We start from the raw sequence: 17,068 nt of genomic DNA, 5'->3' as shown, positions 1-17,068 counted from the left end.
CCGATAACTTTTTTCCCCCTTCTCGTCACTGCAGCTTTAATAAATTATCCGTAAGTTCCGCTACAGCCGGTGTACATGCCTCCTAGTGGAGTTCCCTCCAATCATCACACTAAACAGCATTTTATAGTCATTTTCTTGCCAAGTCAAATATTGTAACAGTGTTTGTGTATTTGACTTTTAATGGCTGTTACTTTCTCCATTTATGTAACAACGCACTGTAAAGATATTATATGATTAATGCAGCAATATACTCCGTTTTTATATTGTTGTAAACCTCGTTATGGGGCAGACTTATTAAACTTTGTAACGAGCAAAATTGGGGTTGTTGCCCACAGAAGCCAGATTATAGCTGGTATCTGTTTGGCAGCTCGACAGTCACTAGGTCGACCACTATTGGTCGACGCAGGACAGGTCGACACTCCTTTTTTTTTATTAAAAAAAAATATTTTTTTTACTTTTCCATACTTTACCACCCACGTGGACTATGATTGGGAATAGTAACCTGTGCGGAGCGCAGCGAGGCACCTTGCCCGCAGCATGGCGAGCGAAGCGAGCCATGCAAGGGGACGTGGTGCACTAAGGGGTTCCTGGTCATGTTATTGAAAAATTACACCAAAAACTGTTCAAAAATCCATGTCAACATTTTCATGTGTCGACCATTTTTCCATGTCGACCATGACAATGTTGACCAATAGTGGTCGACCTAATGACTGTCGACCTTAACATGGTCGACCATCCATACCGGAACCAGTCTAGCTATCACTAATCTCTTACATTGTATAAAACGCGAGCTAGAACCTGATTGCTCCTGGTTACTATGGGAATACCTCTACTTGTCCTGATGCAAAGGTTTGATAACTCTCCCCCTATTTAGGGTTTCAGCACAACACAATGCATCTGAAATAAAACACTCACATCTATTTACAAAGTTGTCTATATTCTTGTTTTTCCGTAGTGCAGGGAAGTCCAGGTCCAGGACCAAAGAATTAAGTCCATCCTAGAAAAGATAAAGAAAGTCGATGAGCTGGATTATAACTTTACTATGTCATCCACATAATATAGAGGGCTTCCATATTACACAGCCCACAGATATATAATATTATTATTATTTATTTATTAACAGTATCTTATATAGCGCAGCAAATTCCGTTGCGCTTTACAACTAGACACAATAAGAAGACAAAACTGGGTAAAAACAAACCGTTAGAGGTAGGAGGGCCCTGCTCGCAAGCTTACAATCTATCGGGAAATAGGCATCGATACACAAGGATAGGTGCAATCTATTGAATAGTTGTCCAACAGAATGTAAAGGTTCTTAGGTATATATATATCCCTATTCTGTCTCACCCAGTGTGCATTAAACACATTAATGGAATTTTAGGTCTTCTGCTATAAAGAGCACATTTTCGTATGGGCACAACCAATATTCATGACAAAAGCAAACAATGATTGACAATCACAGGCCATACGTAGTTCCTAGAAAATAAAGCACCTCAGAAATGTCACCGACTCGCTGCATTCACAAAATTTCACTTGTCATGAACCTAAATTTATGTCTGAATTAACAGAATTCACCACCCCAAAAATAAAATATATCTATAGGAGTCATGGATGCCGCACATGACATTTACAGTTGTGTCCTCATACACCTAGTGTCTATACGCCATATAGCATGAGACGCCTGGTGCGATTCAGCCACTCCAAGAGGTTTAGCTTACAGTCTTTTTCTTTAGATCTTGCGTCTTATTCACATCACAGACACAGCAAAACACCACTCACAGTGCTCTGGAGATGCTGGGCTGCAAGCTTAACCACGCAGGAATTAGTTTTAAACACGTACAAGGTTGCAGATGTAGCGCAATGGAACTCGTCATGAGAAAAATCTGCAGCCTCTGCTTCGTAGCACTTCCTATATAGACTGTCACACATCAAAGTAGTTTTGTTGCTTCCAGGTTTTATTTAGACAAATAGGACATGCATTTCATGAGAAAATCCATTGCTTTACCGGTCAATGTAACTAATGGGCATCTGACGGAGAAATTCAATTGTTGCTCCAATCAGGCGCCCATTAGCTGCAGGAGACACATTTCTTCTTGCAAAAATGGGTATACCAAAGTATATTGTCGGGCGCTAGAATGTGGTGTTTTCCTAGCTGCTGTATAAGGGAGATAGTCAGTCTCCCTACATATACATGAAGTAAAAGAAAAGGAAAACAGCGCTAGATTCAAATTCCTGAACACATTTAATATATTGGTGTTAAAAAGATAAGATTAAGATAACATTAAAATTAAGCTAACAAATCTCACATGAGAATATAGATAATGTCCATTGACAAATGGGGATAAGGAAAAAAAATTGACTATATACTGCTGTTGTTTTTGCAACACCTTATGACCGTGTTCCTGATAGATTAGTCAGATTCACACATGAGGACTTAAAGATGTCAAAATGTCCAATGTTACCAGCCTTGTGTTCCTATATGAGGATCCATAGCGATGGTGCCTGAAAGCAGCTGAACTCCACGCAATTTTGGTAGGTATCCTGGTCCACAAAAGGCTTGGAAGGCTTGGAAATAGAGCCGGATTGGTGAATTACCGGAAAAGTCCTCCAGAATCTTGTAAAGGCAGCAATGGAACCTCAGGTCTTTCTTGTTGTAGTCGGTGTATGTAGCAGGAGAAATCAACTGCTACATACACGACTACACCAAGAAAGACCTGTGGTTCCATTGCTGCCTTTACAAGATTCTGGAGGACTTTTCCGGTAATTCACCAAGCGTTCCAAGCCTTTTGTGGACCAGGATACCTACCAAAATTGCGTGGAGTTCAGCTGCTCACCGGTAATTCTATTTCTCGTAGTCCGTAGTGGATGCTGGGAACTCCGTAAGGACCATGGGGAATAGACGGGCTCCGCAGGAGACTGGGCACTCTAAAAGAAAGATTAGGTACTATCTGGTGTGCACTGGCTCCTCCCTCTATGCCCCTCCTCCAGACCTCAGTTAGGGAAACTGTACCCGGAAGAGCTGACACAACAAGGAAAGATTTGGAATCCAGGGTAAGACTCATACCAGCCACACCAATCACACCGTACAATTTGTGATAACCTTACCCAGTTAACAGTATGAACAACGACTGAGCCTCGCTAAACGGATGGCTCATAGCAATAACCCTTAGTTAAGCAATAACTATATACACGTATTGCAGAGAGTCCGCACTTGGGACGGGCGCCCAGCATCCACTACGGACTACGAGAAATAGAATTACCGGTGAGTAAATTCCTTTTTTCTCTGACGTCCTAGTGGATGCTGGGAACTCCGTAAGGACCATGGGGATTATACCAAAGCTCCCAAACGGGCGGGAGAGTGCGGATGACTCTGCAGCACCGAATGAGCAAACTCAAGGTCCTCCTCAGCCAGGGTATCAAACTTGTAGAATTTAGCAAATGTGTTTGAACCCGACCAAGTAGCAGCTCGGCAAAGCTGTAAAGCAGAGACCCCTCGGGCAGCCGCCCAAGAAGAGCCCACCTTCCTCGTGGAATGGGCTTTTACTGATTTAGAATGCGGCAGTCCAGCCGCAGAATGTGCCAGCTGAATCGTGCAACAGATCCAGCGAGCAATAGTCTGCTTTGAAGCAGGAGCACCCAGCTTGTTGGGTGCATGCAGGATAAATAGCGAGTCAGTTTTTCTGACTCCAGCCGTCCTGGAAACATAAATTTTCAAAGCCCGGACTACGTCCAGCAACTTGGAATCCTCCAAGTCCCGAGTAGCCGCAGGCACCACAATAGGTTGGTTCAAATGAAACGCTGATACCACCTTTGGGAGAAATTGGGGACGAGTCCTCAATTCTGCCCTGTCCATATGGAAGATCAGGTATGGGCTTTTACATGACAAAGCCGCCAATTCTGACACACGCCTAGCCGAAGCTAAGGCCAACAGCATGACCACCTTCCACGTGAGATACTTTAGCTCCACGGTCTTAAGTGGCTCAAACCAGTGTGATTTTAGGAAATCCAACACAACGTTAAGATCCCAAGGTGCCACTGGAGGCACAAAAGGGGGCTGAAGTTAAGGGGTCAGCTTGCTGGGGGTAGCTTGCTGGAATTTTTTAAGTGTGGAATTAATAAGTGTGTTATCCGAACAGTTAAAAAAACAGTTCTTCCTGGGGCTGGTCTAATCACGTTTTTTTTCTTCTCATCTCTCAGGTATGTGAATTCATTGCTACTATGCTACCAGGCTCAGACTGACACACATGCTGCGTACAAACCACATCTTATATTTGAATGTATGTGAATTCATTGCTACTATGCTACCAGGCTCAGACTGACACACATGCTGCGTACAAACCACATCTTATATTTGAATGTATGTGAATTCATTGCTACTATGCTACCAGGCTCAGACTGACACACATGCTGCGTACAAACCACATCTTATATTTGAATGTATGTGAATTCATTGCTACTATGCTACCAGGCTCAGACTGACACACATGCTGCGTACAAACCACATCTTATATTTGAATGTATGTGAATTCATTGCTACTATGCTACCAGGCTCAGACTGACACACATGCTGCGTACAAACCACATCTTATATTTGAATGTATGTGATGTTTTTCTTGTAATTTCCTATGTATGTGATTGAATTTATTGTGAATAGCTAGAGTAGTTTTAGTCTGCTGACCCACCCTGTGCAATTTGTTCTATGATCAATTAGCATTTCAATCAGGTGACCAAATGTTCAGAGGTAGGCCTGTTCCTAATCAGAGACAGTATTTCCTTAGAGTCAGTTAAGGGGTCAGCTTGCTGGGGGTAGCTTGCTGGAATTTTTTAAGTGTGGAATTAATAAGTGTGTTATCCGAACAGTTAAAAAAACAGTTGAACAAACATTGAAAAACATCAAGAAAAGGTAACTTACTTTAACAACTTACTCTAACTCCACTTAACCCATAAAACACAAACAACCTCAGCATGTTCATCAAACTACTGTGTCTAATTTCAATTCATGGAATTCTCACCAAATTTAACACATTCTACACTCACCCTGAAACTCACCCCTCTGTACACATTACAGCTTCTATTCTCCACTCCCCTCTTCTAAACACTCATGAGATTTATACTTTCCTCTCTGCAAGTACTTTGACAACCACAATTGGCCACCAGTACAAACACTCGCAAACATCCACCAAGATTTATCTCACTCTTCTGCTATTATTAGCTGGTGACATATCACCAAATCCAGGCCCCAACCACCTTTCCCTCTCACACTCTGCTGTCTCAAAACAACATAGAAATCCATCTAACCTCATAAATATCACGTGTCTCCCATCCCCCTCCAAATCACTAAAATGTGCCTTATTGAATGCACGCTCTGTTTGTAACAAATTAACATCCATCCATGACCTCTTCATATCTCACAACTTTAATCTGCTGGCTATAACAGAAACATGGCTCACACAATCAGACACTGCCTCCCCTGCAGCACTGTCACATGGTGGTTTCCACTTCTCACACACATCTAGGCCTAATAATAGTAAAGGTGGTGGGGTCGGAATCTTACTGTCACAGTTTTTCACATACACTGTTCTACCTCAGGTTCCATCACTCGCATTCACCTCATTTGAAGTTCACTCTATCAGGATTTTCACCCCCTTCTCTCTGCGTGTTGCAGCTATCTATCGCCCTCCTGGGCAACCTAAACAACAATTTCTAGAAGATTTCTCTGCCTGGCTCCCACACTTCTTATCCTCTGACATCTCCACCATCATTATGGGCGATTTCAATATAGCTCTTGACAGTCCACAATCTGTTCATGCATCCAAACTCCTCTCTCTAACCTCCTCTCTTGGCCTAACCCAATGGTCCGACTCCTCTACTCACCATGAGGGCCACTGCCTTGATCTTGTGTTCACCAGGCTCTGCTCAGTTTCCGAATTCACTAACACTCCTTTCCCTCTCTCTGATCACAACCTGATCACCTTCACAATCTCTTCTATTACTTTAAATTCTAGGACACTAAAACCAAGCAAGCCTCCTCTAACCCGCAGAAATACTAACAATATACATTTTCAACAACTTTCCACTTCTCTGCAACAACTGCTCTCACCAATCTCGACATTTACTACACCTGACACTGCTGTATCACACCTGCACCAGACCCTAGAGAGTGCCCTTGATGAAGTGGCTCCAGCTACCCATCACACTCCACGTAGGCTTAGATGCCAACCATGGCACTCTAAATCAACAAGACACCTACAAAAACTGTCACGTAAAGTAGAACGTCAGTGGCGGAAATCTCAGAATCCAAGTGACTTTTTCACATATAAGACTACCTACCACTCCTATCGTCAGGCCCTGGACACTGCCAAACAAACATATTTCCAATCTCTCATCTCTTATCATGCCAACAACCCCAAGCGACTTTTTAATACATTTAAATCACTTCTTTACCCTCCCTCACCTCCCCCACTAGCTACTATCCGTGCACAAGAACTTGCTTCCTACTTCAAGGATAAGATTGATAAAATCCGAGATGAAATGGTATGCTCTAACTCAGCCAGTGACCTGCTCAATTCCCTACCTGAACCCTCTGGCACTTTCTCTTCATTTGATCCCACAAGTGAAGATGAAGTATCAACACTCTTTTCATCCTCCTACTCCACCACCTCTCCTCTTGATCCTATACCCTCACAGGTCAGTAAAACTTTGTCTCCTGTGCTTATCCCAACCTTAACTAAAATCTGTAATCTCTCTCTCTCTACTGGTATCTTTCCCTCTCTGTTTAAACATGCAGTCATTACTCCCATTCTAAAAAAACACAACTCTGACCCAAACACACTCTCTAACTACCGTCCCATTTCTCAGCTACCCAGTCCCTCCAAGCTACTTGAGAGGCTTGCCTACACTCGCCTTACACTCTTTCTTAACTCGCACAACTTATTGGATCCACTTCAGTCAGGCTTTCGTGCCCAACACTCCACAGAGACGGCACTGACCAAAGTAGTGAATGATCTAGTCACTGCTAGATCAAAAGGCCATTACACACTACTTATTCTTCTAGATCTCTCTGCTGCTTTTGACACTGTTGACCACTCTCTTCTCATACAAACACTACAATCCCTAGGTCTTCAGGACACAGCCCTTTCTTGGTTCTCATCCTACCTATCTAATCGCTCTTTCAGTGTTCACTTCTCTGATTCTACCTCCTCTTCTCTACCTCTATCAGTTGGAGTACCGCAAGGCTCAGTCTTAGGTCCTCTGCTTTTCTCAATCTATACCTCCTCTCTTGGTAAACTAATCAGCTCCTTTGGATTTCAGTATCATTTGTATGCTGATGATACTCAAATCTACCTATCCTCCCCAGATTTGTCACCACCAGTATTGGCTCGTGTCACTGGATGCCTGTCTGCCATTTCATCTTGGATGTCATCTCGCCACCTCAAACTCAACATTTCCAAAACCGAATTAATTATTTTCCCACCAGCTAAGAGTAGTTACCAACCTGATATCTCTATAACTGTTGACAATGCAACTATCCACCCCACCCCACAAGCTCGTTGCCTAGGTGTCACCCTTGACTCTAAACTGTCCTTTGTTCCACACATTCAATCTGTCTCTAAATCATGTTACATGCACCTTAAAAACATATCCAAAATACGCCCTTATCTTACACAAGACACTGCAAAAACTCTAATCCATGCACTCATCATCTCCCGCATTGATTATTGTAATAGTCTCCTTACTGGTCTTCCCAAACATAGGCTATCACCACTTCAATCCATTTTAAATGCAGCTGCGAGGCTAATCTTCCTCGCCAGACGTTCTTCATCTGCTGATCCGCTCTGTCAGTCCCTCCATTGGTTACCGGTATTCTACCGTGTCAAATATAAAATACTTTTACTTACATACAAGGCTATTAACCAAACTGCACCATCATACATCTCCTCACTCATCTCAAAATATCTCCCTACCAGACCTCTCCGCTCTGCACAAGATCTGCGTCTCTCATCCACATGTATTACCTGTTCCCACTCAAAATTACAGGACTTTACCCGGGCTTCACCCACTCTGTGGAATGCACTCCCACGCACAATAAGACTCTCCTCTAGTCTCCAAACCTTTAAACGTTCTCTGAAAACTCATCTCTTCAGACAAGCCTACCAAATTTCAGACCCACACACATAACCTTCACAGCTTCCCTATCAAGTTACATCCCCTCTGTACAGTCCACATAAACTCACATTTTGTCTTCCAACATTGCTGGGTGATCATATCATATAAGAACCTAGCAACCTGGGGAACCATTATGTGACAGGTAGCATCTATCCTTGTGTATCAATGCCTATTTCCCTATAGATTGTAAGCTTGCGAGCAGGGACTTCCTACCTCTGTCTGTCTGTCTTTGCCCAGTTTTGTTCTATAATTGTTGTTCTAATTGTAAAGCGCAACGGAATATGCTGCGCTATATAAGAAACTGCTAATAAATAAATAAATAAATAAATAAATATGCAGCACTCCCTTATCAAACGTCTGAACTTCAGGCAGTGAAGCCAGTTCTTTTTGAAAGAAAATAGATAGGGCCGAAATCTGGACCTTTATGGACCCCAATTTTAGGCCCATAGACACCCCTGACTGTAGGAAGTGCAGAAATCGACCCAGCTGGAATTCCTCTGTTGGGGCCTTCCTGGCCTCACACCAAGCGACATATTTCCACCATATGCGGTGATAATGCTTTACAGTCACATCCTTCCTAGCATTTATCAGCGTAGGAATCACTTCATCTGGAATGCCCTTTTCCGTTAGGATCCGGCGTTCAACCGCCATGCCGTCAAACGCAGCCGCGGTAAGTCTTGGAACAGACAGGGCCCCTGCTGTAACAGGTCCTGTCTGAGAGGCAGAGGCCATGGGTCCTCTGAGATCATTTCTTGTAGTTCTGGGTACCAAGTTCTTCTTGGCCAATCCGGAACGATGAGTATAGTTTTTACTCCTCTCTTTCTTACTATCCTCAGCACCTTGGGTATGAGAGGAAGAGGAGGGAACACATAAACCGACTGGTACACCCACCGTGTCACTAGTGCGTCTACAGCTATCGCCTGAGGGTCCCTTGACCTGGCGCAATATTTTTTTAGCTTTTTGTTGAGGCGGGACGCCATCATGTCCACCTGTGGCAGTTCCCAGCGATTTACAATCTGTGTGAAGACTTCTTGATGAAGTCCCCACTCTCCCGGGTGGAGGTCGTGCCTGCTGAGGAAGTCTGCTTCCCAGTTGTCCACTCCCGGAATGAACACTGCTGACAGTGCTATCACGTGATTCTCCGCCCATCGAAGAATCCTTGTGGCTTCTGCCATTGCCATCCTGCTTCTCGTGCCGCCCTGGCGGTTTACATGGGCGACCGCCGTGATGTTGTCTGACTGAATCAGTACTGGGTGGTTTTGAAGCAGGGGCTCTGCTTGACTCAGGGCATTGTAAATGGCCCTTAGTTCCAGTATATTTATGTGTAGTGAAGTCTCCAGACTTGACCACAGTCCTTGGAAGTTTCTTCCCTGAGTAACTGCCCCCCATCCTCGGAGGCTTGCATCCGTGGTCACCAGGACCCAGTCCTGTATGCCGAACCTGCGGCCCTCGAGAAGATGAGCACTCTGCAGCCACCACAGCAGAGACACCCTGGCCCTTGGGGACAGGGTGATCAACCGATGCATCTGAAGATGCGATCCGGACCATTTGTCCAACAGATCCCACTGAAAGATCCTTGCATGGAACCTGCCGAAGGGAATAGCTTCGTAAGAAGCCACCATCTTTCCCAGGACTCGCGTGCAGTGATGCACCGACACCTGTTTTGGTTTCAGGAGGTCCCTGACCAGAGATGACAATTCCTGGGCCTTCTCCACCGGGAGAAACACCTTCTTCTGTTCTGTGTCCAGAATCATGCCCAGGAAAAGCAGACGCGTCGCAGGAATCAGCTGCGACTTTGGGATATTCAGAATCCAGCCGTGCTGTTGCAACACTTCCTGAGAGAGTGCTAAGCTGATCAACAACTGCTCTTTGGACCTCGCCTTTATGAGGAGATCGTCCAAGTACGGGATAATTATAACTTCCTTCTTCCGAAGGAGTATCATCATTTCGGCCATTACCTTGGTAAATATTCTCGGTGCCGTGGAGAGACCAAACGGCAACGTCTGGAATTGGTAATGACAGTCTTGTACCACAAACCTGAGGTATTCCTGGTGAGGTGGGTAAATGGGGACATGCAAGTAAGCATCCTTGATGTCCAGCGACACCATAAAATCCCCCTCTTCCAGGCTTGCAATAACCGCCCTGAGCGATTCCATTTTGAACTTGAACTTCTTTATATAAGTGTTCAAGGATTTTAAATTCAGGATGGGTCTCACCGAACCGTCCGGTTTCGGTACCACAAACATTGTGGAATAGTAACCCCTGCCTTGTTGAAGGAGGGGGACCTTGATTATCACCTGCTGGAGGTACAGCTTGTGAATTGCCGCCAGTACTACCTCCCTTTCCTTGGGAGCAGCTGGCAAGGCTGATTTGAGGTAACGGCGAGGGGGAGTCGCCTCGAACTCCAGCTTGTATCCCTGAGATACAATTTGTACAGCCCAGAGATCCACTTGTGAGCGAACCCACTGGTTGCTGAAGTTTCGGAGACGCGCCCCCACCGCACCTGGCTCCGCCTGTGGAGCCCCAACGTCATGCGGTGGATTAGTGGAAGCAGGGGAGGATTTTTGTTCCTGGGAACTGGCTGCCTGGTGCAGCTTCTTTCCTCTACCCTTGCCTCTGGCCAGAAAGGATGCTCCTCTGACACGCTTGCCTTTCTGAGGCCGAAAGGACTGCATTTGATAATACGGTGCTTTCTTAGGCTGTGAGGGAACCTGAGGTAAAAAAGTCGACTTCCCAGCCGTTGCTGTGGATACGAGGTCCAAGAGACCGTCCCCAAACAATTCCTCACCCTTATAAGGCAAAACCTCCATGTGTTTTTTAGAATCAGCATCACCTGTCCACTGCCGAGTCCATAATACTCTCCTGGCAGAAATGGACATTGCATTAATTCTAGATGCCAGCAGGCAAATGTCCCTCTGTGCATCCCGCATATATAAGACAACGTCTTTTATATGTTCGATGGTTAGCAAAACAGTATCCCTGTCGAGGGAATCAATGTTGTCTGACAGGGTATCAGTCCATGCTGCTGCAACACTACACATCCAGGCTGAAGCAATAGCAGGTCTCAGTAGAGTACCAGAGTGTGTATACACAGACTTCAGGATAGCTTCCTGCTTTCTATACGCAGGATCCTTTAGGGCGGCCGTATCCTGAGACGGCAGTGCCACCCTTTTAGATAAGCGTGTTAGCGCCTTGTCCACCCTAGGGGATGTTTCCCAACGTAACCTATCCGTTGGCGGGAAAGGGTACGCCATCAGTAACCTCTTAGAAATCACTAGTTTCTTATCAGGGGAACTCCACGCTTCTTCACACAAATCATTTAATTCATCAGATGGGGGAAAAGTCACTGGCTGCTTTTTCTCCCCAAACATAATACCCCTCTTGGTGGTAACCGGGTTAATATCAGAAATGTGCAATACATCTTTCATTGCAGTAATCATGCATCGGATGGCTTTTGTAGACTGTACATTTGTCTCATCCTCATCTACACTGGAGTCAGACTCCGTGTCGACATCTGTGTCTACCATCAGAGCTAGCGGGCGTTTATGAGCCCCTGACGGCTTCTGAGACGCCTGGGCAGGCGCGGGCTGAGACCCCGGCTGTCCCAAGGCTGTTGCGTCATCGAACCTTTTATGTAAGGAGTTGACACTGTCGGTTAAGACCTTCCACATATCCATCCAATCAGGTGTCGGCCCCGTCGGGGGCGACACCACACTTATCTGCCTCTGTTCCGCCTCCACGTAACCCTCCTCATCAAACATGTCGACACAGCCGTACCGACACACCGCACACACACAGGGAATGCTCAGACTGAGGACAGGACCCCACAAAGTCCTTTGGGGAGACAGAGAGAGAGTATGCCAGCACACACCACAGCGCTATATAACACAGGGATTTACACTGCTAATAAGTGATTTTCCCAATAGCTGCTTGTCGATTTTCGCCTAAATTTATGTGCCCCCCCCCTCTCTTTTTAACCCGTCTTGTACCTGGATACTGCAGGGGAGAGCCTGGGGAGCGTGCTTCCAGCGGAGCTGTGAAGGGAAAATGGCGCTGGTGTGCTGAGGAAGAAGGCCCCGCCCCCTCAGCGGCGGGCTTCTGTCCCGCGTTTTTTGTAACTTAATGGCGGAGGTTTTTACACATATACAGTTAACTGACTGTATTATGTGTAGTTTTTTGCCAAAAGGTATTATAATTGCTGCCCAGGGCGCCCCCGCCAGCGCCCTGCACCCTACAGTGACCGGAGTGTGTGGTGTGCTGTGGGAGCAATGGCGCACAGCTGCAGTGCTGTGCGCTACCTTAATGAAGACAGGAGTCTTCTGCCGCCGATTTCATCGCTTTTCTTCTGTCTTCTGGCTCTGCAAGGGGGACAGCGGTGCGGCTCCGGGAACGGACAATCGAGGTCAGGCCCTGTGTTCGAACCCTCTGGAGCTAATGGTGTCCAGAAGCCTAAGAAGCACAAGCTATCTGCAAGCAGGTAGGTTTGCTTCTCTCCCCTCAGTCCCACGTAGCAGTGAGTCTGTTGCCAGCAGATCTCACTGAAAATAAAAAACCTAACAAATACTTTCTTTTCTAGCAAGCTCAGAAGATCCCACTAGGAGCACCCAGCTCTGGCCGGGTACAGATTCTAACTGAGGTCTGGAGGAGGGGCATAGAGGGAGGAGCCAGTGCACACCAGATAGTACCTAATCTTTCTTTTAGAGTGCCCAGTCTCCTGCGGAGCCCGTCTATTCCCCATGGTCCTTACGGAGTTCCCAGCATCCACTAGGACGTCAGAGAAACAACAGCAGTATATAGTCAATTTTTTTCCTTCTCCCCATTTGTCAATGGACATTATCTATATTCTCATGTGAGATTTGTTAGCTTAATTTTAATTTTTATCTTAATCTTATCTTTTTAACACCAATATATTAAATGTGTTCAGGAATTTGAATCTAGCGACATTTCTTCTTGCAGCCTTCTGAGGCGGTGAGAAGAAATGTGTGCCAACTCCAGGACTTTGGACGGGTTTAGCTACTTTATGCAGCTAAACCCGATGCTTTTGGGCACATTAACAGTAATGAGCACCTGATCGGAGCAACAACTGAATTGCCCCAACAGGCTCCCATTACTTTGGCTGCTCGATAAAACAAATGAATTTGAGCGAGAAAGACATTATGAGGGACCATGTTGCCCAAGACCTGGCCCAGCAAGAAAGGCAAATGTGGTCAGCTGTAATTTAAGTTTCAATGTTCAACAACTAATGCTCCTAATTGTCTTGAAAAATGGCTACTAAGTGGAATTTGGTAAAACATTTCTTACACCTATAACTATATGCCTTCAGTGAGAGGCTATATTGCTTTACATTGTGTTTTATTTGCCCTACGGACGCCCTTGTGCTAGTAGCTTAAACTGGACAGATCTGCACTGTAGTTTATATGATCATCAACACTTAAAGGACTAGACCAATCTGTGGTGCATTAACACATGAGGAAGAACCAGTGGCCAATCAGAGCATCAGAAAACCCAGAGTTACAACTAAACTGGTTACTTACTGTAACTAACTTAGAACCTCAGATCCAAATGCCAAAATAACAGCAAAGCGCGTAGGAAAGGTAGTTTAGAATATCTGCTTATAAACAGTAAGGTATATTTACTAAAGTGCAGGTTTATAAAACAGATGTTGCCCATAGCAACCAGATTCTGGCTATTATCTTCTAGAAGGTGCTAGATAAATACGTTGAATCTAATTGGTTGCTATGGGCAGTTTTGTAAACCCGCACTTTAGTAATTAAGGGGTCTATGTACTTAGCCTTGGAGAGAGATAAAGTGGACTGACATAAAAGTACCAACCAACCAGTTTCTGTCATTTTTCAAATACAGCCTGTAACATGGCACTAAGAGCTGATTGGTTGGTACTTTATCTCTCTGCCCACCCTATCTTTCTCCAAGGCATTGTACATAGACCCCTATACCCCTAAGACTGAAGTGGAACAGAAAATGACTGGGTCATGCTTCCCCCTCTGCACAGCACCCAGTAGGCATTAGAGGAAGAGAGATAGCAGGAGACAATGTGAAGCACATAGCAAAGACTGATGCACGTAGAGGGGCGGTCTAGGTGGTCTGGTGGAATTTTAGCGTGGGCCAACAGATGAGGGGACACAGGAACTCTTTTAGGCTGCTTATTCATTCTTGAAATTAAAGGTAGGGCGTGGCCCTTTTGATGGTGGGTGCATCACTTCTGTAACTCATAATTATATTTGTTATATTTGACATTATTGCCTCTCTCTTAACCAACTAAATAGTCATGTTTGCTAGGCAGGCATTTACTAATGTAATGTCCCTGTATAACCTTAACGAAGGATCAGTTTCCAAACTGCCCAGTCTGCAGCTTCACTGCATGTTGCAGTGGGAATTTACTTATTTGCATTTTGTTCATAAAAATGTTTGAAATAAAACATTTTTATTTTTTTTACATTGTATTGTAGTTTACTTGGAATATACACCAAAAGTACAACCTATATTGACTGTCACATGATAATAAAACCATTCAAATCTGATTAACAATAACAATAAAAAATGTCATCATAAATTAATGTAGTGTGGGGCTCCAGTAAATGACCTTTACCCATTTGGTTGTAGTTTCAGTATAGTTACAGGCCGGAGGTGCAGAGAGGAGAGCGTGTCCATGACTTGTGCACAGAGTTACTGTACATGTACTGTAATAAGGGGATTTATCTGGGTGAGCCGGAGGTGTAGAGAGGAGATCGTGTCCATGACTTGTGCACAGAGTTACTGTACATGTACTGCAGTGATGGATCTATCTGGGTGAGCCGGAGGTGTAGAGAGGAGAGTGTGTGCATGACTTGTGCACAGAGTTACTGTACATGTACTGTAATAAGGGGATTTATCTGGGTGAGCCGGAGGTGTAGAGGAGATCGTGTCCATGACTTGTGCACAGAGTTACTGTACATGTACTGTAATAAGGGGATTTATCTGGGTGAGCCGGAGGTGTAGAGAGGAGATTGTGTCCATTACTTGTGCACAGAGTTACTGTACATGTACTGCAGTGATGGATCTATCTGGGTGAGTCGGAGGTGTAGAGAGGAGATCGTGTCCATGACTTGTGCACAGAGTTACTGTACATGTACTGCAGTGATGGATCTATCTGGGTGAGCCGGAGGTGTAGAGAGGAGATCGTGTCCATTACTTGTGCACAGAGTTACTGTACATGTACTGCAGTGATGGATCTATCTGGGTGAGTCGGAGGTGTAGAGAGGAGATCGTGTCCATGACTTGTGCACAGAGTTACTGTACATGTACTGCAGTGATGGATCTATCTGGGTGAGCCGGAGGTGTAGAGAGGAGATCGTGTCCATGACTTGTGCACAGAGTTACTGTACATGTACTGCAGTGATGGATCTATCTGGGTGAGCCGGAGGTGTAGAGAGGAGAGTGTGTCCATGACTTGTACAGAGTTACTGTACATGTACTGCAGTGATGGATCTATCTGGGTGAGCCGGAGGTGTAGAGAGGAGATCGTGTCCATGACTTGTGCACAGAGTTACTGTACATGTACTGCAGTGATGGATCTATCTGGGTGAGCCGGAGGTGTAGAGAGGAGAGTGTGTCCATGACTTGTACAGAGTTACTGTACATGTACTGCAGTGATGGATCTATCTGGGTGAGCCGGAGGTGTAGAGAGGAGATCGTGTCCATGACTTGTGCACAGAGTTACTGTACATGTACTGCAGTGATGGATCTATCTGGGTGAGCCGGAGGTGTAGAGAGGAGAGTGTGTCCATGACTTGTACAGAGTTACTGTACACGTGCTGTAGTGAGGGATCTATCTGTGTGAGCAGGAAGCCGACGGCCTCTTCTACAGCTGTCAGGAAACCTGCCACTAGGATGATTTCATGCTCGGCTTCCTTTACGTTATGACAGCACTGTAAGCCCTCATCCACAATCCCATTATCTTGCTGTTCAAACAGAACCAGCACTCAGGAGCAAGGGGTGCACAAGCCCTAGCACACATTCATATGTATTTTACCGTGAAAGGTCAGCAGCTGAACTGAAAAACATTACCCAATGCAACTTTGCAATGCACCTAAGAGATTCCTCAACCTCCAATGCCTCAGGCAGAGCGTAAAAAAGAAGAAGAAAAAAAGCTGTCCCTGCTACACTGTAGCACTGCGTATACAGACTCAGGGGTAAATTTACTAAGATGAGAGTTCCATTTAAGATGGGATTTTGCCCATAGCAACCAATCAGATTCCAGGTACTCTAGATGGGTCCATGTTTATCTTGACCTTTAATATGATTAACTGAGACTGGGCAGCCGGACTTAATCCCCTGCTGTAATGTTCTCTGTATTGTATTGCAGCTGAGAACAATAGATGAATGGTTTATGTAAATAAACCATGTTGTGCCTAGGCACAGCAAAGAAGTCAAGATAACCGTGGACCCATCTGTATATTCTAGAAGGTGATTGATAAATGAGAAGTAGAATCTGATTGGTTGCTATGGGCAACATCCCATCTTAAACAGAACTCCCATCTTAGTAAATTTAACCCTCAGTCTCACACAGATATAAAAGTGTCCCATTTCACATTAATCAGTGAACTCTCATGAAGCGGTTTGTCACCGGCGATTACAAGTAAGACGCATTCCCTGACTAAAAAGAGGACCAGTGTAAGTGGAACTGCACAGGACCTGGCCTGACTGCAGCAATAGTGTATGAGAACACATCTGTATGTGCAGAGATCATTGTTTACTGTATTATGCATTTATAACACGTGTAAGAATTTGTATAAGGCGGCCACAATGGTACTAGTCCAACTGACATTCAGAGGGAATTCAATTGTTCTGAGCACCATTATCTCCTGTCTAACATGACATGGGCTATTAAATTGTTTGGGCAACC

General features: G+C 45.0%; 1 protein-coding gene across 6 annotated transcripts in view; it reads right to left on the bottom strand.

Moving 5' to 3' along the window:
- Positions 1-17,068, bottom strand: part of ROCK2 (Rho associated coiled-coil containing protein kinase 2) — a 345,550-nt gene that overhangs the window by 178,769 nt on the left and 149,713 nt on the right. For all 6 annotated transcript variants that reach the window (XM_063915404.1, XM_063915405.1, XM_063915403.1 and 3 more), the window contains exon 2: positions 916-997. In XM_063915404.1, coding sequence (XP_063771474.1) covers positions 916-997 — 82 coding nt within the window. The remainder of the gene's footprint in view (positions 1-915; positions 998-17,068) is intronic.

This window comes from Pseudophryne corroboree, chromosome 4, assembly GCF_028390025.1.
Source record: "Pseudophryne corroboree isolate aPseCor3 chromosome 4, aPseCor3.hap2, whole genome shotgun sequence".
Taxonomy (NCBI): domain Eukaryota; kingdom Metazoa; phylum Chordata; class Amphibia; order Anura; family Myobatrachidae; genus Pseudophryne; species Pseudophryne corroboree.
Note: the sequence above shows the minus strand (reverse complement) of the source record. Positions and strands in the feature narration are given on the sequence as shown.